This window comes from Pongo pygmaeus, chromosome 20 (assembly GCF_028885625.2).
Source record: "Pongo pygmaeus isolate AG05252 chromosome 20, NHGRI_mPonPyg2-v2.0_pri, whole genome shotgun sequence".
NCBI lineage: Eukaryota > Metazoa > Chordata > Mammalia > Primates > Hominidae > Pongo > Pongo pygmaeus.
This window is the reverse complement of record NC_072393.2, coordinates 57,732,067-57,760,010: the sequence shown is the minus strand read 5'-3', so window position 1 is coordinate 57,760,010 and position 27,944 is coordinate 57,732,067. Positions and strand designations below refer to the sequence as shown.

The following is a 27,944-nucleotide window of genomic DNA, read 5'->3' as shown; positions in this document are numbered from 1 at the left end:
GCTTGGATTTTATTCTGAGATGGGAACCATTGGATGATTTTAAGCTGGGGGGCAGGGTAGTGACTGGTGACAGGATCTGATTTATATTTCCACAGGCTTCCTGGCACTGTGCCTGAATAGAGGGTGGAGTGTGGCAAGGGAAGAAACAGAACAGTGAGGAGGCTCCTGCAGTGATGCGGGTGAGGAGTAACGGTAGCTCGGAGCAGAATGGAGGCGGTGGAAGTGGAGAGAAGTGGTTAGATTCTGGGCCTCTTCTGGCGATAGAGACGATGAGATTCACACAAGACTTAGTTGGTGGAGGGAAGCGGATGAGAGAAACAGAACACTGGCGACCATTCCAAGGTTTTGGCTTGAGCACTTGGATGGACAGTTAGTGGGGAGGAGGCGGAAAGATTGTGAGAGGAGCAGGTTTAGGACAGAGAATCTGGGATTTCGTTTGGATGTGGTAGATTTGAGGTCCTTTGCTCTGTAAGGTCTTTCCTGAACCCTGGGCTGGGTCCAGCACCTCCTCTGGGTTCCCACAGCCTCCTGAGCACCCCCTGGGCCAGCCCTGACCACTCTGTGTTGTAACCAGGACAGAGGAGGGTGCGCTCGCACTGCACCCAAGTTGAAGGGCGAGAGCGAGAAGGTGTCAGGCTGGGCCGCAGAATCCAAAGCGGGTCAGCAGGTACAACAGCTGCTTAAGGCACTCCTACACGGAGAGAGGGATTGAGAGATCACGGAAAAGGGTGCCATCTTTCCAGGGACGCCTACCAGAACGCGGGGGAGAGAAATACAGAGACCCTCAACTCCTCCACGTCATCGCGACAAAGGGCCAGGACCGGCCGGCCGCGGGATGGGCGCTCACCTGGGCAGAACTGGAGCTGGAAGGACCAACCTCCAAGGAAACGGGGAGCGGACGGAAGGACTACGACTCCCGGAAGGCTTTGGGCCCATCCGCCTACGACTCCCAGGTGCCCCTGCGTTGCTTCGCCCTGAGACACTTGCGGCTCTCGGACAAACTGGGCCTACAGTCCCCCAGAGATCCTCGCGGCAGCGCTGCAGTGCGCACGCCTCCCAGAGTGCACTAGGCCGGTCCGGCCCGCTTCCCGTCTGCGCCTGCGCGAGCACAATCGCCGTGCTAGAGTTCTCTGCTAGCTGCTGTGCACCGCTGTCAGTGCACAGACGGGATGGACTTTTTTTTCACATTTTCTGCTGTTGTGGGAGTATGGCAAGAGTTTGAGGGGGCGGAGAAAGGGATTGGGAATGTGAAAAGGGAAGATAGCACCTGCGCTAAGCACATTCCTAGGATTGGGCCGCCTCTCGGGGATGCAGAGTGGGCTCTTCCGCGCGCCCTGCAGCCATGGGAGTGGACGCCTGCCCAGGCCGAGGGGCAAGGACTTGCGGGGTGGGGTCTCTGTGCATGCGCGGAGCTGAAAGGGAGCGTTTTGCAGATCTCCATGCGTGCGCAACTCTCGGGACGTGGACGCGGTGAACAGTTACGCACAATCGTCTTTCTGACACAAACACCTTGCCAGGTGGAAGCCAGGATGGAGCGCATGTGAGAACCGTAAGGCAAGATCCCAAAACCAAGGAACGGAGCACTCTCCCCGCTTGCTCCCCAGATCCAAGCCCTCCACTTCCTTCCAATGTCCCCCTTCCCGAAACTGCTCCCTCTTGTATATTCTGAGATCTTATCTCTTTTCCCGTGAGGCCCTTGATAAGGAGGATTGAGAGTGAAGGGTGATGGGAGACACGCCTCGGGCGTCTTCTGCCCACCTCAAGGATTGAACTTTGGTAATTGGAACTCATTCATTTGTTAATCTGTGTGCTAGGCCCTTTCACCGGCTGGCCAGATGCACCGGGACACAGGTGTATTCAGCCTGGTCCAGAGATAAGGATGATAAATCTTAATGTGAAGGTATCAGATGTTAAGGGCTGCGGAAGCCCAGAGGTTACAAGTGCTGCAAGCCAGGACATGGGGAAACAACAGCAATTAAGCCGTTAGCTTGTGCCAGACGCTGTGCCCCGTGCAGTTTCCACACAGTCTCAGAAGGGCATGCTGGATAAGAGATATCGTTATGGCCGTGTTTAGAATAAATCCAATTGGGCATGAAGGGAATAAGCATGGATGGGGGTCCTCAGTGGAAGAGGGAATTGAGAGATACTGCCTTCCAAGAAGGAAGGTGGTCTGAGATGCAGTGAGAGTGGACAGCCTGCGAACCATCCAGGAGGAGACAGCTGGGAGGCAGTTTGGGGTTGGCGCTCAAAAGGCAGATTCAGGACCACTGGAGTCCCTAGGAAGGAAAGCAACAGGAGGTGATGAACTTGCTGAGAGAAGAGTGAGAAACATGGGAACCAGAACGAGGCCCAGAGGATCATATTTAATCAGGGGGGAGATGAGGTAAGAATGAGAGAACGAGGCATTGAGAGGTAGAGGGAAAGCCAGGAGGGCTGGGCATTCCTGAGTCTACGTGGGCAGTCCAGAGCCCTCTGCACTGGCATGTTATTAGTAGTTTCCTAGGGCAGCCATAAACAACTTATCACAACCTGGGTGGCTTCAAACAACAGAGATTCTGTCACATTTCTGAAGGCCAGAATCCCCAAATCAAGGTGTTGGCAAGGGTTGGTTCCTTCTGGAGGCTCTGAGGGAGGAACCTATACCTCCGTCCTGGCTTCTAGTTGTTGCTGGCAATCCTTGTCATCTTTTGGTTTGTAGGCATATTACTCTAATCTCTACCTCCATGGTCATCTTCTCTCTGGGGGTCTTCTCATGGCCTTCTTGTAAGGACACCAGTCACTGAATTTAGGGCCCACTCTAATCCAGTATGACTGCATCTTAACAAATTACATCTGCAAAGATCCTATTTCTGAACATAAGGCCACATTCTAATGTAGACATGAATTTTGGGGGGACAATATTCAACCCAGTACAACTGAGTTGTGGGGTAGGAGGTCCCTGACCACTCTAGGTCTCTGCCCCTTCAGATGGCCTCTTGAAGGTGATCATCCCAGAGAACCTGACAATGGAGAAGGTGGTAGAGAAGAACCCACTGGTGAAGCTGGGAGGTCAATACCAGCCACCTGACTGCTGGGCACAGCACCACACAGCGGTAGTGGTGCCCTACTATGGGCAAAACCAGCACCTGAAGTACCTGCTCTTCCACCTGCACCCCTTCCTGCAGTGCCAACAACTGCACTACGTCATCATCTAGGTGGTGAACCAGGTGAGGCAGAAATGGGAGGGGCAGAGGTAAGAGGGCAGAAGGGTCCCGGCATGGCAGGGCTGAAGTTGGCACTTTTTTTTTTTTTGAGATGGAGTCTAGCTCTGTCGCCCAGGCTGCAGTGCAGTGTCTCAGCTCACTGCAATCTCAGCTCACTGCAACCTCCACTTCCCGGGTTCAAGCGATTTTTTTGCCTCAGCCTCCCGAGTAGCTGGGGCTACAGGCGCACACCACCACGCCTGGCTAATTTTTCTATTTTTAGTAGATAGGATTTCACCATAGTGGCCAGGCTGGTCTTGAACTCCTGACCTCATGATCTGCCTGCCTCAGCCTCCCAAAGTGTTGGGATTACAGGCGTGCACCACCACACTTGGCCTGAAGTTGGCACTCTCTAAGGTGATAGTGGTCTGAGTTAGAGAGTATCTGGGAGGCTGAGTTTGTGAGTCAAGAAGAACTTGAATCGGAGGATGTTGGAGCCAAGGGCTATAGGTTTGATCTAGACTTGCCAAGTCTGGGATCAGCTTAAAAGGCTGTCTGAGGCAAAGGCTCAGTCCTGCTGAGTGTGAGGTTCCTTGAGACCAGTGCTGACCAGATTGCACGGTAAACCTAAGGGGCAAATTAAAGCACTGGGTTTGGGGTCAGTTACGGGATTGTTTAAATCCTGGCCTTGCCTACTACTAGCTGTGTTGTCTGAGTGTGGAATCATTCATTCACTCATTCAGCATGCTATTATTCAGTATAACTGTATGAATTTGGGGAGCTTATGCTCTGTGCCACAGTTTTCATTCACGATAGAGATGATAATAGCACCTCCACTGTTACATTATGGGGAAGATTCATACCTAATGTAATGCCTTATATTAACCAATGTAAGGCAGTTAGGCCAATGCCTAGTACATAGTAGGTGCTCAATAAGTGATTGCAATTATGGTGATTATGAATGGTGATGATGATGATTCTGATAAATGATGGTGCTGCTGCTGCTGCTCCTGCTGATGTGGTGATGATGGTGGTGATGTTGATGGTGATACTGAAGGTGGTAGTGGTGGTGATGATGTTGGTGATGATGATAGTGATGGTAACGAAGGTGGTGATGATGAGTAAAATAATGGTGATGGTGGTGGTGATGATAGTGATGGTAAGGAAGGTGGTGATGATGAGTAAAATAATGGTGATGGTGCTGATGATGATGATGGCAGAGGTGAGGTGGTTATGTTGATAGTGTTGAAGATGATGAAGGCAGTAATGGTGATGATGGTAATGCTGATTATAATGATGATAGTGATGATGGTGATGATGATGATGAAGATGATGATTGAGGAAGGGGAGGAGGAGGAGATTAAGCCCAATGTTGATTCCTGGGCTTCTGACCCAGTCTTTATCTAGTAGGAGCAGAAACAGAGACAAAGCTGGTCCCTTATCACCCCTAACCTCTGCCTCTCTTAGATGGCCCCTCAAAGGTGATAATCCTCGAGAACATTGGAGATGGCCAGAGGAGGGAAGCTGAGATGCTGAAATTACTGACTTTGACTTGGATGGAGGTGGGAAATACAAGAGAAGTTTCTCAGGGGAGTAACCTTTGCATTGCATCGTCCTTGACAAGTCTGGGTTTTCTAACTACACAGTGGGAAAGAGAAGACATTCAAGGTGGGGGAATGGCACTTGAGAAGGCGAAAAAGGACTGGCCTGGTAGGTGGGGGAACACTGCTGCCTGATGGTGGGGACAGCTCTGAGCATCTGTGTCCACCCCAGGTAAACAACACTGCCTTCAACCAGGGCAGGCTATGCAACGTGGGGTTCTGGGAGGCTATACAGGAGGAGGACTGGGACTGTGTCTTCTTCCACGATGTAAACCTGCTCCCAGATGACTGCAACCTCTACACCTGTGACTTCATCCCTGCCCATGTGTCTGTGGCCATTAACAAGTTCAACTACAAGTAGGTGGAGGGAGGGAACCTCCTGTGGGGGACTGCTGGCCAGGCCTTGCCTTTCCCTGCATCTCACCCTGCCTATCTGTGCAGTAAGGTTGAAGTCAAGGGTCCATCCCTTGGTCCCTGTGGCTGAGGTAGGGAGGGAATGGGTGATGGGATGTGGGGAAACCCTTACAGATGGTGAACCTTCCTCTGAGACATGGGTGTCAAGTGGGGGTGGGGGTGGTTATTGATAGAAAAGTCAGAAGATGTGCTTAATAAAGTGGTGAGCTGAGAGGTTGTTATGGAGGTCAGAGGACAGGAACATAGGAGAGGTCTGACTAGGGGTGAGAAAGGAGCTATCCTAGGGTTCTGGGGAGAAGGGGCCATCAACACAGTCACAAGATGGGCCAGCCAGATGACTTAGAAGAGGGGATACCTAAGAGTCGGGTGAGGGCCATCCCAAGGGTCAGTGGAAGGGTTACCCTGGGGTCAGAAAAGGGGACATCCCAGGCTCAAGATGGGACTATCACAGGGGTCAGGGGAGAGGACATCACAGGGTAAGTGGAAAAGGGCCAATCTAGAAACAGACCTTGTAGATCCTGGCCAGGAAAGGGCCGGGGCCCTCCCCTACAAGGAAAGTTGTGCTTCCGACTTTCTGCCTCCCCGACTTTCTGCCTCTAGGCTGCCCCACCCAGGCCACCTTGGAGGGGTGTTTGCCGTGCACCCCACGCACTACCTGAAGATAAATGGCTTCTCCAACATGTACTGGGGTTGGGATGATGAGGATGACATCACTGCCAGGTGGGGGGCAGGAGCTGCAGGTCCTGACATGATGAGGCAGGTATGGGCCACCCTGGGCTGAGGGGGACATGGGCTACCCTGGACTGGAGGGCTGGGCTGTGGCATGGGGACCCTGTCAGAGACAGGTGTTTGGCCTCCATGCCTTCCTGTGTCTCTGGAAGGGTGAAACTAAGCGGGATGCTCCTCTCCCGGCCCCACCTGCTTTTTAGACGCTACCATATGCTGGAGGGGGAAGACCCTGGCCACAAGCAGAGGCCTTGGAGGTGAATCAGTGTTGGAAGTGGGGTGGTTGGTTCTGGGTCCTCCCTGAGGCTCACATGACTGCCCCTCCCCATCCTCTAGGCCTCGCCTTCTGTCCCAGATCCGCCAATCCTCCGATCCCTCGATCCTCCAATGATGGCATCAACTCTCTGGGCTACAGGCTGCTCTCCAAAGAGCGGTTGCCCCTCTACACCAACCTCACTGTGGACATAACTTCCAAGCCTCAGGAGACCCAGTGCCAAGCTGAGGGGTATCTTATCTGGAAGCCAGAACAGAGCCCCTGAGGGCAAGGTCACAGGGAAGCCCTCCCACTCACCCCACCTTGTTTCTTATTAAGGTAGAGTTTATTTTATCTCCTTTTTGCCATCCCTAGTTCCTTCCTTCCATCCATCCATCTTCTTTCCCTTCCCTCCCTTCCTCCCTTCTCCTTCTCCTCCTCCCCACCACCCCTGCTTCTTTTCTCTCTTCTTTCAACTATGTCCAGAAGGTCCTTCTTAACAAACACTAATTAGTACAGGCAAAGGTCTCTTTAAGTGAATGCATTTAAAGTAGGGAGTCCACCTTTGTGGTAAATAGTGTGCACGAGGTGAGTCTGGATCAGGACTTCACACTTGATAACAGAATTCAGTTTCTCAAAATACCTTTATTTCAGATTTAATGAAATTCCATGTTTGTTGAATCGTTAAGAACGAGCATTTGTGTTGTACTCACGGTGGACAGCCACCATTCTAATGCTTGACTTTACATAATTAACGCATGTAATATGCAAAGGAGCCACAAGGTGAGATCTATTATTATTCCCATTGTGCCGCTGGAGAAATTAAGGCAGAGAGGTTAAGTTGCTTGCCACCAAACTAGCGAGGGGCAGAGCTGGGATGTGTAGCATCCAGGTAGGCTGGCTCCAGAGCCCATGAGCCTAACTGCTACTGTGCCCAACCTTTGTGCTAATCCCCACAACAGTCAAAGGATGGATCAAGTACTGGTTTTGGGGGTGGGGGCAGGGGACTCCGGGCAGTATGTTTTCTGATCACATCACATGACAGTAGGACATTCTTCATTTCACCATGGCTTTCACTGCCCAACAATAAAAAGGTCATGGGCACTTTGGGAGGCTGAGGGGGGCGGATCACAAGGTCAGGAGATCAAGATCATCCTGGCTAACATGGTGAAACCCTGTCTCTATTAAAAATACAAAAAATTAGCCGGGCGTGGTGGTGGGTGCCTGTAGTCCCAACTACTCGGGAGGCTGAGGCAGGAGAATGGCGTGAACCCGGGAGATGGAGCTTGCAGTGAGCCGAGATTGCGCCACTGCACTCCAGAGCCTGGGCAACAGAGCAAGACTCCATCTCACAAAAAAAAAAAAAAAAAAAAAAAGGTCATAGGGAGGTAAAGTAGTACAATGGTTAAGAGTTAAAACACTGGCATCAGATAGCTTGGTTCAAATCCAGGCTTTTCTCATTACTAGATTTTCGGTCTTGAGTTTACATCAAATTCTCTAAGCCTCAGTTTCCTCATCTCTAAAATGGGGTTTATGAGGGTAGATTATTTCCTACAATGGCTGTGAGGAATAAACGAGTTAGTTCATACAAGCTGCCTAGAATAGTAGCTTCTCCCTCTGGAAACTCAAAACTCTTGACCCCTCATCTCACGATGAGGCCATTAGACTAACATTTATTCATCTCTTAGTTCTCTGAGCCAACAGATCTTTTCACAAATCTGTGAGCATGCCCTCATGTGACTGAAAACTTTAGACAGCTCCCTGGGACCCATCAATTCCAAAGCTAATCACCCAACCAAACTCCAGATTCCTCTGTCTATTATCCCACAGGCATTGAGTACAGACTGGCTTGTCCCAATGCTTGGTACTGAGAGGAAAGAAAAAGTAATATGAGACAGAGGCTGGGAGGGAGGTGAGCCCTCTAGACAGAGGGGGTTGGGGGGTAGGGAGGAAACAAAGGTGTTAAAGACAACAGGCCCTGGAAGAGGCATGAGGTCAGAGGTGTGGGATGGCCAGGAAACGAACAGCTTTTTGGAAATGGGGAGGAAGGGCTTGCCCTGACGGGGACAGTTAGGGAGGGCCACGTGAGGAGTGAACATGTAGCTGGAGATGAGGCCCCCAGAGTGATCCCCCCAGGTGATGCTTAGGAACAGGGAAAGCCCAGATCTGAGAAGGGAGGCACACCCTGAGGGGTCTTTGGAACCAGTGTATCTACACTGTGGGCTCAAGTTTTTAACACACCTTTCCTAGGGCCCTGCCACCTTCCTCCCTGAAACTGAATAGGGTGCCACTCCCAGGACCCAGGTGCACACTATTTACCCTTCACCACCATGGAGAGCCCTCTGCGCCCTTTCCACCCCACACAGTTATGTCTACGGCCGGCCAGCCCTTGTGCCTGGACTCCCCAGGTGAGACTCTTCCACCTTTCTCAGGAGGTGAGACATGGTTACTGATTCTACACCCCTGGACAGGGAGAGGCCAGTGAGACAGAACAGATTTGCTCTCCAGGGCCCAGCACAGGCTCCTGCATGTGAAGTCACCTTGTTTTAGACAGAGCCTCAGGCCTGTGCTGGTTCCTGACCAGCTGTGTGGGCCCCTATCAACCTTGAAGGGGTATGGAGACTAAAGCCATGGGTGCCCATCTCTAACACCCTTCTGGAAAAGACTTCCAGCTGACTGAAATCTCCCACCACAGTCCCACACCCAGCACAAGGGAACCAGGCAGGCTCAGGGATATGAGGCCCGCTAAAACTCATCAGCACTTGGTCTGTCCATGCAGTTCCAAGGGTTTAACACACACACACTTCTCACACCAAATGCATGGGGGTAGGGTACTATCATCATCTCCCTTTTGTAGATGAGAAAACCAGAATAGATGAGACCAAATGACTTGCTCAGCAGATGCAGAGGGTAGAGAGTGGAGCCAGGAATCAAATGCAGGAACCTGGCTCCTGGGCCTGTGCACTTAAACGATTATGCTGGTCTGCTTCTCAGAAGTATTGATAACAGTCCCCTCCCCGTTTTTTAGCAAAAAATGTGTGTGGGGAGGAAATAAGTAATCAAAACTGTGGGAATGGCTAAATAAATTATGGCAGGTCAACCTCATAGAATACACGTGTGTACAATCCATCATGGATTGTAGAATGAAAAAAATACCATCCACACACGTAAGAGATCTGAGTTTTATAAATCAATGAAAGAGTCCTTACACAGGTATATGATTATGAACATAGTAATATGTGTGTATGTGTGTGTGTTTGTGTGTGTATCATGTGCTGGCAAACATTTTCTGTAAAGATCCAGAGAATAAATATTTTCAGTTTCCAGCTTGGGGGCTATTTGATCTCCACCAAAACTACTCAATTCTGCCAGTGCAGCATGAAAGAAGCCCAGACAATACATGTCCAAATGAACATGGCTGTGTTCCAGTAAAACTTTATTTAAAAAAAACAGTTGGGAGGCCATATTTGGCCAATGGCCACAGTTTGTTGAATCCTGGTGTGTATGTTTAGGGGCCTGTGTAAAAATATGAACGAGACTAATGGTTGGCACTGATTATGGAGAGGCTCACTATAGATGGTGGAGATGGAAAGGGAGGGGCAAGCTGAGCTAATCCTAAAAGAAGAGAAAAGCTGTAATATAAAGATCAGTAAACATTATAGAATCTCATTTATGCATTTACCAAAAATGTACATTCATGTGTATGTATAATAAAGGAGTTAATCATTGTTGATACAACCTCATTATATAAATATTCAATAGGGAATAATTTTTATAAAAACAATTAGATTAGATTCTCTTAAAAAATAACTAATCTACTTACATCTCCTGCTATGCAGTGAATTCTGTAGCAAACCCCACTGCACTGAGGGCATACATACATACATACGCATACATACACATATGCTGACCAGACCATATACATATGTCTGCATATGCATATATATACATACGTAGATACAGAAATATACGTACATACAGGTTGGGTATTCCTAATCTGAAAACCCCAAATCTGAAACTTTTTGAACTCTAACATGACGCTCAAAGGAAATGCTAATTGGAGCATTTAATCTTGGATTTTCAGATTAGGGATGCTCAACCAATAAATATAATGCAAATATTCCAAAATCTGTAAGTATCTGAAATCCAAAACGCTTCTGATCCCAGGCATTTTGGAGAGGGGATACTCAACCTATATATCATAATATGCTTATATATTATATATATGCTTATATACATAAGGCACACACACATAAAATATTGTCCTATCATGACTGTGTTGGCACTTTAGAAATATTGATATCCCACAATAAACAGGGTTATCATTGATATAATTTCCCACACATTTTACTATAAATAATCAGATAACAACCTGTCTAGTACCATTCTTTACAGAAAGGCTTTTCTCAATGCATTAGTCAGAGTTTCTTCCCGGGGAGAAAATTTATAATCCTTAATGAGGCCAGTACTAAGAAGGACATTTCTGCTTACTCTTTTCTCTGTAATTGCCCTCACTAAAATAAAGCATGACTTTTTTGTCATGTGTTCACACATGCAGTGCATCCCTAGAGTTTTTCTGAAGCATGAATTCAATAACATATAATTAGACCTGATTCTGAGAAGATTTTCTCTTCTTCAAGAAACTCAGAGTATATTTCATTTAGGAATATGCTGATGCACTAGGAATTCATTGCTTGGTAAACCCTTTCACAGAATAACTGCATTTGTAAGATTTGTCTCTGGTATGAGTTGTTTGGTGTTTATTGAAGTTTGACCTGTTGTTGAAGGCCTTTCCACATTCAGAACACACATAAGGTCTTTCTCCCGTGTGAATTCGCTGATGCACCTTGAGTTGTGGTTTCTTACTGAATGATTTCCCACAGTCAAGGCATTCATAGGGTTTCTCTCCCATGTGAGTTCTTTGATGGGTAATCAACTCTGATTTCTGGACAAAAGCCTTCCCACATTTGTAACAGACGAAAGGCCTCTCTCTAGTGTGAGTTATTTGATGTTTATGGAAATTTGACCTGCCGTTGAAGGCCTTCCCACATTCAGTGCACACATAGGGTTTCTCACCCGTGTGAATTCGCTGATGCTCTTTGAATTGAGACTTAGAAGTGAAGGCTTTCCCACATTCACTGCATTTGTAAGGCTTCTCTCCGGTGTGAATTCTCTGATGCATGCTGAGTATTGACTTCTGGTTGAAGGCTTTCCCACATTCACTGCATACATGGTGTCTTTCTCCGGTATGAATTTTCTGGTGTATATTCAGGTGTGACTTTTGGGTGAAGGTTTTTCCACAGTCACTGCATTCATAAGGTTTCTCCCCTGTATGAATTCGATGATGTATATCAAGCTGTGACTTGGAAATGAAGGACTTCCCACAGTTGTGGCACTGATAAGGTTTTTCTCCTGTGTGGCTTCTTTGATGGACAATCAGGTGTGCCTTCTGGATGAAGGCCTGCCCGCATTCGATACACACATAGGACTTCTGCCCTGAGTGGATTCTCTGGTGCAAGCTGAGTGTTGACTTCTGGGTAAAGGCTTTCCCACATTCACTGCATGCATACTGTCTCTCACCAGTATGAATTTTCTGATGTATAATGAGGGTTGAGTTTTGGGAGAAGCCTTTGCCACATTCACTGCATTCATAGAGTTTTTCTCTACTGTGAGTTCTCTGATGTCTGAAGAGAGATAACATCTGGAAAAAGGCTTTTCCACAGTCATGGCATTTATAGGGCTTCTTTCTAGTGTGTGTTTTCTGGTGCGTAACCAATTCTGATCTCTGAATAAAGACCTTCCCACATTCCTTGCATATACAGGGTATATCACCTGTATGATCTGTCAGATATACACTGAGTTTTAGTTGTGGCGTGAAGGCTTTTCCACATTTGCCGTATTCATGGAGGTTTCCTACACTATGAATTCTCTGTTGGGCAAAGAGGTGTGACTTCTGGGTGAAGTTCCCCCCACATTCAGAACATCCATCTGGTTTCTGCTGAGTATGAATTTGATGTTGCATGAGTGACTGTTTATGGCCACAGACTTTTCTACACTGATTACCTTTGCAAAATGTCTCTCCTGTATGAATATTCTTGCTGCAGGCATCGGAAGAGCTATGGCTGAATAGCTGACCAGACCCAACAATGTCATCAAGCTGTTCTGTGTCATTGCTTTCATTCTGACCATTCACTTCTAGGTTCAGCTTCAAACTTTTTGTAAATAAGCAACATTTCTGAGGTTGTTTCTGTGAAGAAGCAAGGTGGGGCCTCGTGTGAATCATTTTCCCAGGGTCCTTATATTTACAATTGCTTTCTGTGTTCAATGTTTTCTTGTTGAAGAAAGCACTGTGACTCATGGGTTGAATTTGATTTTGCTCATCTTTCTTTGTGTGGTCAGCATCCAGCCTCAGTTCTTCTAAAATGGAACACCATGAACCATCTCTTGTGAACTCACCTACCATATCCTTTTGAAATGAAGCTTTCTTAGAAATCTCCTTTTGTGGGATTTCAAGCCCAAACTCCCCTTCTAAAAGGAGAAAGAGAAGATGAAATAGACACAATGAACAGGAAAGAGGAGAAACTGAATGAAGCTGATTGACATTGAACACAAGGAAACTGCTGAGTCATGTAATAATGGTGCTAATGATGCTGACAATGAGCAGAAACACAGAGCCCTTATTATATGATGAGCACTTATCTACATAGCACTTAGCATGTGCCAGGCAGTGGCCTACATGGTGCACACATACTCATTTAATCTGCATAATAACCTCAGGAGGTAGCGATGATGGGTGTTCCTGTTTTACAAAGAAAAGGAAGCACATAATGGTTATGTAATTGGCCAAGATCACTTTGCTAATCTGTGGGGATTAGATTTCAACAACCTGAGGACACTTATGCAAGTGGTCTAGACACCCAGATCTAGTAGGATGAGTAGGGGATAAAACAGACAAGAGTGTTGCAGGGCAACATCTGTGGGCAGCCAAGGCTTGAAGGAGGGGGCTCAGTGTGTAGGTCTTCATTAACTTTCAGAGATGAATCCTCACCAATCTGCCTGCTTTATCTTACTTGTTAGAAACAATGCCAAGTCCATCAGCCCTGTATATCCTTCTGAAAACTATTAAAGCTTCACCTATCTTGACATGGCCAACCAGTGAAAGAATGACTATGCCTCAACTCTCCATGAAGCTACAATTTTTTTTTCTTGAACTTAGGAATATACCCATATCCCCAGAAATATATTCTAAAAGACTGGACAAGCAAGCTGTTCCCCAGAATTTGTTTCACCCTTGTTCCATTGAAATTAATTGTTCTTTGTTAGAACTTTTGGCTTTATGCTATCAAATATACCTTTTTTAGTTTAGTTTTTTGTTTTGTTTTTTTTGCCAAGAATAAGAGTCCCTCATCATCTTGTGCACTTTACTAGTATAGTGCACAAAACACAGCAGGTTCTCAATAAAAATAATAGTTACTAAATTTTACTATTACTTTTTCTACCAGATTTTAATACTGAGTATGACCATCACATGTAGTTTCTTTTCGCTTTCAGTCACTTAAACTGTATCCCAGACTCTTGTCCTGTCAAAAAAACTCAATCATCTTTCATTCTTTTTTTTAAAAAAGGACACTTTTAATCTTTATTGTTAACTTTTTCTTATCGTAGCAAAAGTGCATAATATTAAATTTACCATCTTACCCATTTTGTATTGTACGGTTCAGTAGTGCTACCTGTATTCACCCTGTTGTGCAATGGATCTCCAAAACTTCTACATCTTGCAAAACTGAAATGCTGTATCCATGAAACAAGTTCCCTTTTCCCCCTGTCCCTCATCCTCTGGCAGCCGCAATCTTATTCCGTCTCTATGAATTGACCACTTAAAGCACCTCATATAGGTAGAATGATACATTTGGATTTTTTGTGTCTGGCTTATTCACTTAGCATCATGATAAGATTCATCCGCACTGCAACATGTTTCATAATTCCTCTTCCTTTTTAAGGCTGAATAATATTTCATTGTATGTATAGACCACATTTTGTTTACCAATTCATTGGTCAATGGACAATTCCACTTTTTGGATATTGTGAATAGTGCTGCTATGAACAAGAGTGTACAAACAGCTGTTTGGGTCCTTGCTTTCAATTCTTGTGGGTATCTACCCAGAAGTGGAGTTGCTGGATCATATGGTAATTTTATGTTTAATTTTTGAGAAATCACCATCCTGTTTTCCATAGGACTACACCATTTTACATTCCCACTAGTAATATGCAAGGATTCCAGTTTCTCTATATCCTTGCCAACACTTGTTATTCTGTTTTTTTAATCATAGCCATTCTAATGGATGTAAAGGGATATCACCCAGTGGTTTTGATTTGCATTTCCCACATAATTAGTGAAGTTGAGCATTTTTTCCTATTATTGGCCACTTGTATATCATCTTTGAAGACATGTCTATTCACATCCTTTTCCCACTTATTAAAACAGTTGTTTTCTATTTCATTTTTCACTCTTAAATAGCAATTTTCCCCATATATGAGTGGTCATTTATTCTGGCAATCTTCCACTGTGTCCCCAGGCAGAGATTTGAAACATTTTTAACTTCTCACTTTATTCAGGTCATAAAAATCTTGCTGAACCTGGTAACACTTAAATTACTGCCCAAAATGTTCAATGTAAACTATCAGAACTGTACTGAAAAGCTTTTCCACAACTCTGCAACACAGCCTAACAATGCCGATTGCAAAAAAGAAGTCCAATTTATTCTCAAATCCAAGCACACTCTCATGTCCTCTATTGCCATTAAGCTTGCTTCATCTGCTTCTTTGTTTCACTTCAAAACGGCTTCTTGAACCAGTTATAGGTACTGTGCCCTTAAAATTAATTCCCAATGTCACTCCACCTCTAGGCTGACATCATTTTTTCTGAACTTCACAAGCATTTGCTATCCATGCTTCCCATGTTGATACACTTACTTTTTGAGTAGCCTTCCATGAAACAGACATGACTGATGCACAAAGGCTAATACTTTTAACATTTAATGCCATTGTCCTCTCCATCTAAATACAATCTCTGTTCTTTTGAATTTATCTCAGCAAATATTTAAAGCATCCTTTTAAAATAGTGTGAAATATTCTTTTCTGCCCATTTTCAGAAAATCAGTAATTTCTGTATCCTAAATACAAAAATCCTAATCCTATATCTTAAATACAATGGTTTCCTCATGCTAAACATTGATATAATGAAGATTAAGAAAGTACAAAGTAATCAGCAGACTGTATGCAAAGTGAATCATTCTATGGAGTAAGACATTAAACAACATACAAAAACAATGGAGCAGAGCATGAGTGATGAAAACTATTCAGGTATATTTTTAGATTGGAAATATGTGGCCATGAGGACAATGTCACTGAAAAGAATTTGTTAATCCTACATAGTAGGAAATAACTGCCTGTTTTTATCATATCTGCTGAGGAAAAAAGAAACAAAATAGCCATGTTTGGGGTCATAAAATCTGTCAGTATCTTGACTAAACTCAAAAAACTGAAATCAACATATCTCACTAGGAACAAAATTGTCTAAATATGAGAAAATGGGGATCTAGTTTGTTGTAATACCACTGAGATTAAGAAAAAGGGTCACCTTTTTCTTAATTAAAAAAAGAAAAACTGGTAAGAATTCCAAAGTAATAAATTAAATTAGAGGACTGTGTTTCTGAGCCCAGAAACAGAAAAATCTGACAAAATTTATCAGGTGAGAATTCCTTATTTGGGTGATGATAATTCCAATTTCTGATCTCCCAAAATTAAGGAAGTGAGTTATCTCATGGGAACTGTCCTCCATGGAGCTAAGTAAGGTAGCAGAACACAGTTTAAGCACAGGGACTAGAGGTATTGATATATAAATCATTAGAATAAAAATATGAGGACTAAGAGTTCAGAATGGATGGGTCCTTTAAGTCAATTCCTGTATGAAAAGATGCCCATAGCCGGGCACGGTGGCTCACGCCTGTAATCTCAGCACTTTGGGAGGCCAAGGCAGGCGGAACACCTGAGGTCGGGAGTTTGAGATCAGCCTGACCAACAAGGAGAAACCCCGTCTCTACTAGAAATACAAAATTAGCCGGGCATGGTGGTGCATGCCTGTAATCCCAGCTACTTGGGAAGCTGAGGCAGGAGAATCGCTCAAACCCGGGAGGCGGAGGTTGCGGTGAGCCAAGATCATACCATTGCACTCCAGCCTGGGCAACAAGAGCGAAACTCTGTCTCAAAAAAAAAAGAAAAGATGCCCATATGGAAGAACAGGGCCCCAAGCTAGAGGTGCCACAACTGGGGGGAAAAGAAGACAGCAGATCCAGCAAAGAAAAGAAAATAAAATTAGGGGCAAAAAAATAGGAAAAAAAAAGGCAGAAAACTCCATGGACACAAAGAGATAAGTGGTAAGAAAATGCAACAAACAAATGAAAAAGCCAATCAGATAACAGATGAGAGGCTCTCACCATTCAGTTATTAGAAAAATTAACACTTAAACAATGAAACAGTCCAGGCGTGGTGGCTCACGCCTATAATTCCAGCACTTTGGGAGGCCGAGGTGGGCAGATCACAAGGTCAGGAGATCGAGACCATCCTGGCTAACATGGTGAAACCCTGTCTCTATTAAAAATACAAAAAATTAGCCTAGTATGGTGGTAGGTGCCTGTAGTCCCAGCTACTTGGGAGGCTGAAGCAGGATAATCACTTGAACCCAGGAGGCAGAGGTTGCAGTGAGCCAAGATCGTGCCACTGCACCCCAGCCTAGGTGACAGAGTGAGACTCTGTCTCAAAAAAACCAAAACCAAAAACAAAAAAAAATGAAACAGCCCTTTCACCCATCAGTAGGGCTATAAATTCACCAATTTTGTTAATGCCAAGTGTTAGCAAGCAATATGTGCAAATGCAAATCCTTGTGCACTGCACATGGGAGTGTGAACTGGTGCAGCCCATCAGCCCATCAGAAGAGCAATATGGTTGATTTAGTCACATATACTTATCTCCAGGACCAGGCAATCCCATTCCTGAGTATTCACCAATGGAAAATTCTTAAGGCAGCCCCTATAGGACATTCAGAATTTATAGAACATTTACAGTGTTTGATGTAGAAACTGGGAGTAGGAGGCGATCTACGGGCCATCACTGGGGGAATGCAGGGAATAGAAAAGTATGGTAGACGGGTAATGGTTCCCTGCAAAGGTATCTACATTTGCCTGGGTACAACTTACTCACCTTGACACCTCTGATGTGAGAGTTCAGCCTCCTCCACCCGTGGCTCCTTTTCTTTTAGCATTCTGAAGATGACGTCTGGGTTGGGAATGTGATACCCTGTTAATTAGAAAGGATACTGGATTTGGGTGTAGCTTCTTCAGTTTTAGAGGCCATTCAATGAAGCTTTACACTGGCTCATTAGAAAAGTCAACATTTTCCACTGGGCACAAAATAATACTAAAAGCTGCCCAAAAGAAACAAACAATCCAGGACAAACCAAGGAAAGAGTCATGACATACTTTGATATCCCACTGCGTTCTGCAATGAGGAGGAAGGAAATCTCCTCAACAGGATCCAGCCAAGATTCCCAGGTCAGTTGTGCTCACCCACGGAGAAGAGGTGGCTATAGAGCTCCAGCATCACATCCTGGTACAGGCGTCTCTGGGCAGGGTCCAGTTGCTGCCACTCCTCTCTGCTGAAGTCCACGGTCACGTCCTCAAACGACACTGATGCCTGTAACAGTGTACCCCAGCTCACTGTGAATTAGGTCATCATTGGCGAGTGGGGATGGCACATATAGGAGCAACATGCTTTTAATGATTTTCACCATGATCCATCACAGAGGCTTCCCAACCAAACACCTATTTCACATTTTTAGGGATTTAAAAAAATTAAGAGAAATATCCTCCATCCACTGTATACCTACATTCATTCATTCATTTTTTTTTTTTTCAAAAATGAGGCCAGAAATGGGTTCCCTCTAGCTAATTTAGGAATAACCAGCATGATGTTGATGAAGCAACTACATGTGAGGCTGTAGTTGAGCTGGGTTCTGGTGCTCAACACAGAATTACATAAGCTTCTACTCTTGTAGCAACTCAGAGACTTGGAAGACATGTAAATACAAAAGCTCAACTACAGGGTTAAAAAGGGAACATGGTAGAAATATATGCAGAGGACACTGTTGGGGAGGGGCAAATTAGGGAAAGGCAAATTCTACCTAGGAGTAGAAGGTAATGCTACTCAGAGTTGGCGAAGCTTACACTGGAAGTAAGAACTTTGATGCAGGATGTGTGAAGGAAATCATTTTCCAGAAAACAGCATGAATAAAACTAGAGAGGTGGGAAAACACTGAATTCAGGGAGAAGCAGACAGCTCTGTGTAAGATAAGAGGCGACTATGTCATGTTTGGAAGGTGGTTACCATCCAAGCTCCAAAGAAGTGGGCTGGTGCCTGAATATATAATGGGTATGGATTATTTATTTTAATGAATGGATTGCCATTTCAGGATTGTAAGTGCAGGGAAGAGATATGATCATATAATATTTCAACAAGATGATCTTTCCTATAAGAACCAACATTAGGTTAATGAAAGGACTGATGATGGAAAGATCTTCATTCCAGAAGTACTGCAGATGATAAATGCAGCCTGAAGGACAAAACAAAAATACCACTTTTACTGATTACCAATGACTGCTAAAACCATATGAAAGACTGATGGGGTCTTTATAATGGAGGAGTAGGCTGACAACATCTAAAACCAATCATCAATTTTATCACAAGGAGAGAGATAACCAGATATTAAAGTGCACCTAATATGATGCAAAATAAAAAAATAAAAGTAGAGAGGTAGGAAAATACGTGGTGTGCAAACTATTAAGTATCATTTCCAAAAACAAAGAAATCCAAGTGGACTCTGATCAAGCCTCTAGAGGAGAGCCATCCAATGGAAATAAAACATGAACCGTGAATGTGAGCCACACATATAACTTAAAATTGTCTAGTAGCCATGTTTAAAAGACAGATAAAATCAATTTAATGATATTTTTACTTAATCCATTATATTCAAAACATTATCATTTCTATATGTAACCAATATTTTAAAAATCATCGAGATGAGATACTTTACACTCTGTTTTCATACTAAGTTTTCGGAAGTCAGCATATATTTTATACTTCAAGCACATCTCAGTGTGAACCAGCCACATTCAGGTGCTCAATAGCTACATGTGGTGAGTGGCCAGCATACTGGACAGCACTAGATTTAAATACCAGTTCAGAACAGATGTTGGGCATATACCCAGGGGTGGAATTCTGGATCATGGGAAAAACATGCTTGCCTTTAGTAGAACATTGGAAATCTTTTTCCAAATTGGCTGTACCAATTTATATGCTCACCAGCAGCACACAAAATCCTTCTGGTTGCTCCATATCCTCACCTACATTTGGTATTATCAGTGTTGGTAACTGTATGCATTTTGGTGGAGGCATGGGGGTTACACTGGCATTTCCCAGATGACTAATGAAGCTAAGCATCTTCCCATGTTTACCAGCCTACTCAAGCAAGTCTCTTCTTCGGTTTTCTACTGGGTTAAAAACACTTTTCCTCAAAAAAAGAATTTTTTTTTTTGGGAGATAGAATCTCACTCTGTTGCCCAAGCTGGATTGCAGTGGCACGAGCACGGCTCACTGCAACCTCTGCCTCTCAGACTCAAGCGATCCTCCTGCCTCAGCTTCCCAAGTAGCTGGGACCACAGGCGTGCACTACCATGTCCAGCTATTTTTTTTTTTTTTTTTTGAGATGGAGTCTACTCTCATTAAGGCTGGAGTGCACTGGCACACTCTCGGCTCACTGCAGCCTCTGACTCCTGGGTTCAAGCGATTCTCCTGCCTCAGCCTCCCGAGTAGCTGGGATTACAGGTGCTTGCCAACACGCCTGGCTAATTTTTGTATTTTTAGTAGACACGGGGTTTCATTATGTTGGCCAGGCTGGTCTCAAACTCCTGGCCTCAAATGATCAGCCCATCTCTGCCTCCCAAAGTTCTGAGATTACAGGTGTAAGTCACCACACCCAGCCTTAATTTTTGTATTTTTTGTAGAGATGGGGTTTCACTATGTTGCCCATGCTGGTCTCAAACTCATGAGCTCACACGATCCACCCACCTTGGCCTCCCAAAGTTTTGGGATTACAGGTGTGAGCCACTGCACATGGCCATTTCTGTGTTTCTGAAGGAGTATCTCATTGTCCTGTAAACCTCTCAGGTCTTTTGTTTTTGTTTTTGTTTTTTGAGACAGAATGCCACTCTGTCATCCAAGACAGAATGCAGTGGTGCAATCACAGCTCACTGCAGCCTCGACCTCCGGGCTCAAGTGATTCTCTCATGTCAGCCTCCTGAGCAGCTGGGATCACAGGCACACACCACCACATGTAGCTAATTTTTCTATTTTTTGTAAAGATGGGGTCTCCCTATGATGCTCAGGATGGTCTCAAACTCCTGGGCTCAAGCAATCCTCCCATCTTGGCCTCCCAATGTGCTGGGGTTACAGGCATGAGCCACCATGCCCAGCCGTCCTCAACATTTTACAGGAAACTTTTGTCAGCTGTATGTGTAACAAGAATCTTTTCCCATTCTGGGGCTTGCTTCTCTTTTTTTTTTTGAGACAGAGTTTCACTCTTGTTGCCCAGGCTGGAGTGCAATGGCATGATCTTGGATCACTGCAACCTCCGCCTCCCGGGTTCAAGCAATTCTCCTGCCTCAGCCTCCCAAGTAGCTGGAATTACAGGCACCCGCCACCATGCCTGGCTAATTTTTTGTATTTTTTTAGTAGAGATGGGGTTTCACCATGTTGGCCAGGCTGGTCTCAAACTCCTGACCTCGTGATCAGCCCGCCTCGGCCTCCCAAAGTGCTGGGATTACAGGCGTAAGCCACTGCATCCGGCCTCGTTTTTTAAAATGAAGTAATTAACTTAAAAGTGACGAAAGTAGTTAACTTTGGAAGGAAGTGGTAGTGTTTGGGAGGTAACGGCAGATGACTAACTATAATTACCTATGTGGAAGAAACCTGGACAAATCAGGGACAAAAGAGAGAGGGGTATGCCAGGTGCGGTGGTTCACGCCTGTAATCCCAGCACTTTGGGAGGCCAAGGTGGGAGGATCACGAGGTCAGGAGATTGAGACCATCCTGGCTAACACGGTGAAACTCTGTCTCTACTAAAACTACAAAAATTTAGCTTGGTGTGGTGGCAGGCGCCTGTAGTCCCAGCTACTCAGGAGGCTGAGGCAGGAGAATGGCATGAACCCCGGAGGCGGGGCTTGCAGTGAGCCGAGATCGCGCCACTGCACTCCAGCCTGGGCGACAGAGTAAGAGAGAGAGAAAGGAGTATTTTGTAAAAAAATTACTTTTCATGATGTTTTAATTTGTAAACGCTGTGTATTATCTATTCATAAAATTACATTTTAAAATATCTCAAATATCCTTAGGTAAGATAGTTTAATCATTAAATAAAAACATCATGTCATTAAAAGGAGTATTCATATCTAAAAGCTCTTAAAAATTTTTTAAGGCAGTAATGATTATCGGAGGGTTAGAAAATAAAATTGAGAAATTCTTCCAGAAAGAAGGTCCAAAACCAAAGAAATAGAAAATGACAGAGCAGAAAAACCCTTTTAAATGGAGACTAACAGCTTAAAAATAAGAGTTTCAGGATTTGAGAGCAGAGAGACTATATGTGTGTGATGAGGAAGTAGTATATGGGGTGTTTTAGGAAGAAAAAAATGATTTCCAACCTATGAACCCAGGCAAAGATCAACTTAGTGTGAGGGTAAATCAAGTCATTTTCCGTGACATCTTTCTATTAAATATGCAAATATATGATCTTTGCTTTTTGGCATGACATTTTCATATCATTCATTTTCTTATCATTTCACTTTCATGTCATGCTCATATATGTAAACCTCTCAGGTCTTTTTTTATGTTTTTGTTTTTTGAGACAAGATGTCACTCCGTCACCCAGAATGGAGTGCAGTGGTGCCATCATAGCTCACTGCAGTCTCGACCTCGTGGGTCAAGTGATTCTCCTATTTTTAAGCTGTTAGTCTCCATTATCTGAACACACATGTTCAGATAAGTTCTCACGGGATTTACTGCCGTGTACTGTCTCCAAGAACTCCTAGAGGATGCACTTTCACGAAATAAGAGTAATGGTAAACCGTGGAAGAGAAAGCCGAAGGATTCAAGACACAAGGAACTGGACACTTGACAGAGAAAAATAGAATTCCCAGGCGATGGTGAACACAGCCACCATCAGAAGACAGCACGAGGTGCCAGGGGAACAGCCAGGTCCAATCACATCAAGACAAAAAAGCAATAGGAAAGGTTTCCTCAAGGAGATGGCATTGACAGCCCCAACCTTCAAGCAAACTGCCTGCCTTCAATCCCAGGCTGGCTGCTTGCTGACTATGTAAACTTGAGCCACTTATTTCATTCTGTGCCTCAGTCTTCTTGTCTGTAAAGTGGGGATAATGGCAGCAGTACCTCGCAAAGTTATGAGGATTAAAACTGTTCCTGAAGGCCAGGTGTGGTGGCTCATGCCTGTAATCCCAGCACTTTGGGAGGCCGAGGCTGGTGGATCACCTGAAGTCAGGAGTTTGAGACCAGCCTGCCCAACATGGTGAAACCCTGTTTCTACTAAAAATATAAAACTTAGCCAGGCTTGGTGGCAAGTGCCTGTAATCCCAGCTACTCGGGAGAGTGAGGCAGGAGAATCGCTTGAACCCGGGAGGCGGAGGTTGCAGTGAGCCAAGATCACGCCATTGCACTCCAGCCTGGGAGACAAGAGCGAAATTCTGTCTCAAAAAAAAAAAAAAACAAAAAAAAACAAAAAAAAACTGTCCCTGAAATAGCGAGGGCCTGCAATTACCTAGTAACAAATTCAATTTATGAAGACAGTGTGTACACACTTGGAGAAAATTGTATAATACATTAATATGTATATAGGCAAGTAAATAATCCATAAAATTGTGCGCTCCAGGAAAAAACCATAAGTTATGCAGGCAAAGAGTTATCACGGTGTCTATACAGGCAGCTCTGAATATAGTTTACACAGTCATAATCATAAACAAGGAATATTGACCTGATCAGAATCTGAACCAGTTCTTAGAGAAGCATGGGCAAGGAAAGCAGGTGTTGGGGGTGAAAGTATGAGGAAGCGGGTAAAAGCAAACCTTTTAATGACATGTTTCTTAATTAATTAATGTGCTAATTAACAATCCAAGAGGCAGCAATATAAGCATGTCACTAAAAGATTAGGAAGTAAATGCCAAAATAATTAGCTAAAAATGTAAAATGTGATTGCCTGGGAGGAACTGGAACTTTGGTAAAAATATAGCAAGTGACAGCCCTTTTAAAAGACTACAGGCTTCACAAAACCATCTGATCCTCTTTCCTATGTTCAAATAAAACTAAAACCTACTTTCAAAGGAGTAACAAAAAGTATTTACAAACATATGCAAAAAGGACCTTAGGTTATTACTATGTAAGAACTCTCTTGGGATGCTGAGGCGGGCAGATCACGAGGTCAGGAGATCAAGACCATCTTGGCTAACACGGTGAAACCTCATCTCTACTAAAAATACAAAAAAATTAGCCAGCGGTGCTGTTGGGCGCATGTAGTCCCAGCTATTCAGGAGGCTAAGGCAGGAGAATGGCGTTAACCCGGGACATGCAGCTTGCAGTGAGCAGGGACTGCGCCACTGCACTCCAGCCTGCGCTTCAGAGTGAGACTCCGTCTCAAAAAAAAAAAAAGAACTCGCTAAAAATCGGAGGCTAAACCAAACCAAAATATAAATCAAAAGGTAAGAAAAAGTAACTCACTAAAGACAAGTAATTGACCAATAAAATTATGAAAAAAAATCCTGTTTGTAAACAAAGTAATGCAAATTAAAACACTATACTATCTTTATTTCCATCACATTAGAAAAGATAAAAATAACAAAATAAAAATAGTACTGTCCAGAGCAGAGGGAAATACACACCACAAAGAGAAGATAATGTGAATGGTAGTGGGATATATTCTGACATGAATTCAGACACTGATGGAAAATCTGAATTAGCGACAGCAATATTGATTCAAATGACAAACTGGAAATCAGGTCAAGCAGAAAAAAAATTTCATTGTTAAAAAAGGAAAAAAGCTTATATTGAACATGTGTCCTAAAACACTAAACTTGAAGATGTTCTGAACACGCAAGTTGACCAACATCAATGCAAATGAGAGAAACGTTTGTGCATCTGCACTGCTGTCACAAAGACTTAGACAATTTCATGTTTTAAACTTGTTTTGAGACAGGATCTCACTCTATTGCCCAGGCTGGAGTGTAGTGTCATGATTGCAGCTCACTGCAACCTTGACCTCCCCAAGCTCAGGTGATCCTCCCACGTCAACGTTCTGAGTAGCTGGGACTACAGGTGCATGCCACCACACCTGGCTAATTTTTGTATTTTTGTAGAGTCTCGCCATGTTGCCCAGGCTGGTCTCCAACTCCTGGGCTCAAGTGATCTGCCCGCCTCGGCCTCCCAAAGTGCTGGGATTATAGGCATGAGCCACCGTACCCCACCTAAACTTGTATGTTTCAATTTTTCTTTTAAGAACGACTTTTAAATATTTGGGGTATTTACAATTTTGAAAATGATTTATATATGCAATTTATTTTGTGTTAATGTTCCCTTCTTTTAATACTTTATATTATCAAATGTTTCTAGCAGGTTGAGATGATTTTAACAGGTTACTGAAATATATAATCTTCTCACAATATATTGGTTCAGGATAATAACACACATATTTATTATACTTTTTAAAAAAACAACATCTCTGTAAATTTGAGTATAAACCCATCACAGAACAATGGTGCACTGTTTACTATTATAGTCACATACTATTTAAAGACTTGTAAATAAAGCATCAAGAGATACACAGAATAATTTAGGATTTCAGGAAATCTTGACTATACCAAGAATTCTGATTTCTTGTTACCAAATCCAGACTATTTCTATCTGTGGGCAATCTGGAAACACTATTTTCCAGCATTTTTTATTCACCTTTTTAAACAGGAAAAACCACATGGTCCTTAAAAGCCTGTTCTCACTCTACCTCCCTGTGACTATTTAAACTACAAAGGAAGGAGATTTTGCTGCACCTTATGAGAACAGAGGAAAAACAGGCCAATCCCCATGGACCAAGCAAGGAATTTGGTGGGGGGGACCACTTGAAATTCTTCAAAGACCCAGTGGTGGATGAAGGAGCAGAACCAGTGCTTAGCAGGAAAGAGTCAGCTTTTCCATCCTATGACTGGGGCTTCTGATCGGACCAGGGACTACAGTTTCTTCTTTCTTGACCCAAGGCCAACCCTCTACTATCCTCTTTTATCAGCCAGTTCATGGTTTCCTCTAGAAGACAGATAGCCTATGAATGTGGAAACATCAGTCTCTGTGGTCCTCGCTTGACAGGAGGCTCAAGACTGACTCAGGAGCAGGGAGCCCAGACCTGCTGCATCCTGTGTCTGCCCTCACGTTCTGGAGAACTGTCCCCAGGGCTGCTCCTGCTTACCTCGCAAGATCCATCCTGCTCCTCTGGACCCAGGACTTGAGGCTTCTGGGATAAATTCACATCAGCAGGCATCTCTGCTCTGAGCTTCTACTCTTGATCTCTCTTGCTGACTCCACTTTTCCCAGGAGCCAGAAGCTGGATAGGTGTTTGGATTCTCCAACCAGGGACACTGCGGAGAGTCGTGCTGGGCTATGAAGAGAGATCCTGCAGCCTCAATGATGTGGCCTGACCCGGGGGTTCTGCAGAAGCCTTGGAAAAGCAATGAGTACATGGTCACTCATTCAATATTCACTCCACAAGTATTTCCTGAGGGCTCTGAGGTGAAGTCACTGTGTCAGACACTGGAGTAGACAAAGTTCAGAAAGCCCAACTCTAGTTATTAGTCAGGGTTAACAATAAAGACTGAGTCTGGACTAAATGGTGAATTCATTGCAGCTTTGCCACCTTTTCACTGTGAGAATATGAAAATATTACTTTAGTTGTAGTTTCCAAAATGAAAATGCAGGTATTTATCACAGGCGTTGGGAAACTTAAGCAAGATGAAGCTTGTCAAGTCCTCAGTGCCTGCCTGGCAAGTGATAAATATGAATAAAAAAAAGAAAGTTGTCAATTTAATTGTCAGCTAAATATCATGGGCATTATTATACCCATTTTGAGGATGAGGATAATGAGGCTGTGTGCTGTTACATAATTTGCCTGAAGGTTACTCAGTCTGTAAATGGAAAAACAGGGAATCAGCCCCACATCTGCCTTGTTCTAAATTGTACACTGTCTCCACTATCTCATGTACCCATATGTGGCCAGCTTCAGAAACACCATTTCCTCTTCCTGTTGCCTTCATAGAACTCAGGCCGGGAGGTGGCTCTGTCTAGTGTACCTATTCTGAGCTTCTGGACTTTTCAGTCCCCATCCATAATACACCACACAGACCAGCCTCTTCTGACTAGTGCTAAAACTTAAAATCACTGTCCCAATCCCCACCTTGACACAGAAAATTTGCAGACATGCATCAGGGCCTCCAGTTACCATTTCTTGCCTGTCCACAATAAGTTGCCCCCACCGCACCTGAATGCAATCACTGACAGGACTGACTTTCAGAAATCCCCAATGAGTGGACTACAGGGCTGCCAGAAAGTTCCAAAATGCCTCCCAGTCACTGACATGGCCCAGGCTTCTGAAATCATTACTGCCCTGATAGCCAAGAAATGTTTCCCAGCGAGCACAATTTTCTGGTTTCCATAAAACGACAAATAATCCCCAACATAGGGGTCCAAATGAAATGCCCCAATAGGAAACCATCATCGATCTGCTCAACTGTCAATTACTGATCCTTACCACGTCCAAGGGACCCAAGAAGAGGCCAACACTGACCCACCCACCAATCCCTGAAGGACCCCAACACTCACTGCCTAGAAAGCAATGCAGTCACCCTCACAAATCCCCATCATTGACCCCCTACGCCTCCAGTCAACTGGCTGCCATAGGCTACCCCTGGCAACCCCACTCTACTGATTCCTATAGGTTGCCCATCACTGGTCCCCTGAGAGTGTTACAGTGTGATCCTCGAGGTCCTCCAACCTCTGAAGCTCTTGGCTGCCAATCAATCACTGACTCCCCTAGTCCCACGGACAGTGAATCCCCTCCCTGAACGTCCTCCAGCACCATCCGCAAAGGCGCTCTTAAGACGCACGTTCACTGTCCTCAAGTTAGCAAGTTTCGTGGACCAATATAAAATCCGATATTAAAGTACACTTGGAATTTAAGTCACAAAAATACTTACTACAAGCAGAAAATAAGCAAGAAAAGAGGAAAAATTAACCGGCTAATTATCCAACTAAAATTAGCAAACGCCACTTACCCTACAGCACCCATCACCCACCCCAGAAACCCCCCATCGCTCAGCCAAAACAAGCCCGTCACTCACCCACAGCCTCGTCTTCAGCCGAGAAATCCCTTTATCACGCACCCCCACCCTCAACAAGCCCCTCATCACTCACCCAAAGCCGGCCGCCCCTTCCTGACCCTACAGAACTCCCACTGCTAATATTCCCAATCACTTCAGCGTCCAGTAAGCGACATATGCTTAGACCTACTTAACAACAGAAGCTAAATGGCAGCTCTAGGCCACTTCCGGTTTGGGTTAC

General features: G+C 44.4%; 2 protein-coding genes across 15 annotated transcripts; one reads left to right on the top strand and one right to left on the bottom strand.

Annotated features, from left to right (window-relative positions):
• Positions 1 to 95: 95 nt before the first annotated feature.
• Positions 96 to 26,410, top strand: LOC129019798 (beta-1,4-galactosyltransferase 3-like). 12 transcript variants are annotated; one of them, XM_063658261.1, is made up of 8 exons: positions 1,084 to 1,540; positions 2,968 to 3,206; positions 4,650 to 4,744; positions 4,956 to 5,140; positions 5,798 to 5,953; positions 6,127 to 6,180; positions 6,260 to 6,515; positions 25,305 to 26,410. In XM_063658261.1, the coding sequence occupies exons 3-7, from the start codon at positions 4,712 to 4,714 to the stop codon at positions 6,312 to 6,314; spliced, it is 483 nt and encodes a 160-aa protein (XP_063514331.1). In that variant the 5' UTR covers positions 1,084 to 1,540; positions 2,968 to 3,206; positions 4,650 to 4,711; the 3' UTR covers positions 6,315 to 6,515; positions 25,305 to 26,410. The 12 variants fall into 12 exon arrangements, 9 of the variants coding, with proteins under 9 accessions (XP_063514331.1, XP_063514330.1, XP_054319077.1 ...); XM_063658260.1 differs by having other exon boundaries at positions 1,111 to 1,549; XM_054463102.2 differs by having other exon boundaries at positions 1,111 to 1,549; positions 5,798 to 5,957.
• On the bottom strand, positions 9,580 to 27,944 carry ZNF175 (zinc finger protein 175). 3 transcript variants are annotated; one of them, XM_054463096.2, is made up of 5 exons: positions 27,798 to 27,944; positions 25,801 to 26,049; positions 17,801 to 17,927; positions 17,436 to 17,531; positions 9,580 to 12,704 (listed from the first exon to the last, which is right to left on the bottom strand). In XM_054463096.2, exons 2-5 carry the CDS (start codon positions 25,870 to 25,872, stop codon positions 10,864 to 10,866), a joined length of 2,136 nt encoding a protein of 711 aa, XP_054319071.1. In that variant the 5' UTR covers positions 25,873 to 26,049; positions 27,798 to 27,944; the 3' UTR covers positions 9,580 to 10,863. The 3 variants fall into 3 exon arrangements, with proteins under 3 accessions (XP_054319071.1, XP_054319072.1, XP_063514326.1); XM_054463097.2 differs by lacking the exon at positions 27,798 to 27,944 and having other exon boundaries at positions 17,714 to 17,927; positions 25,801 to 25,819; XM_063658256.1 differs by lacking the exons at positions 17,801 to 17,927; positions 25,801 to 26,049; positions 27,798 to 27,944 and having other exon boundaries at positions 9,580 to 17,264.

What these genes read in the sequence shown, in the direction of transcription:
- LOC129019798 (XM_063658259.1), top strand. Translation starts at nt 4,712, where the DNA reads ATGCTGAAATTACTGACTTTGACTTGGATGGAG. An exon ending in TGACTTTGACTTGGATGGAG is followed by an intron (nt 4,745 to 4,955) that starts GTGGGAAATACA and finishes TGTCCACCCCAG; the next exon opens with GTAAACAACACTGCCTTCAA. An exon ending in ATTAACAAGTTCAACTACAA is followed by an intron (nt 5,141 to 5,797) that starts GTAGGTGGAGGG and finishes TTCTGCCTCTAG; the next exon opens with GCTGCCCCACCCAGGCCACC.
- ZNF175 (XM_054463096.2), bottom strand. Translation starts at nt 25,872, where the DNA reads ATGCCTGCTGATGTGAATTTATCCCAGAAGCCTCAAGTCCTGGGTCCA. An exon ending in TAGCCACCTCTTCTCCGTGG is followed by an intron (nt 17,532 to 17,800) that starts GTGAGCACAACT and finishes TCTAATTAACAG; the next exon opens with GGTATCACATTCCCAACCCA. An exon ending in CTCACATCAGAGGTGTCAAG is followed by an intron (nt 12,705 to 17,435) that starts GTGAGTAAGTTG and finishes TTCTCCTTTTAG; the next exon opens with AAGGGGAGTTTGGGCTTGAA.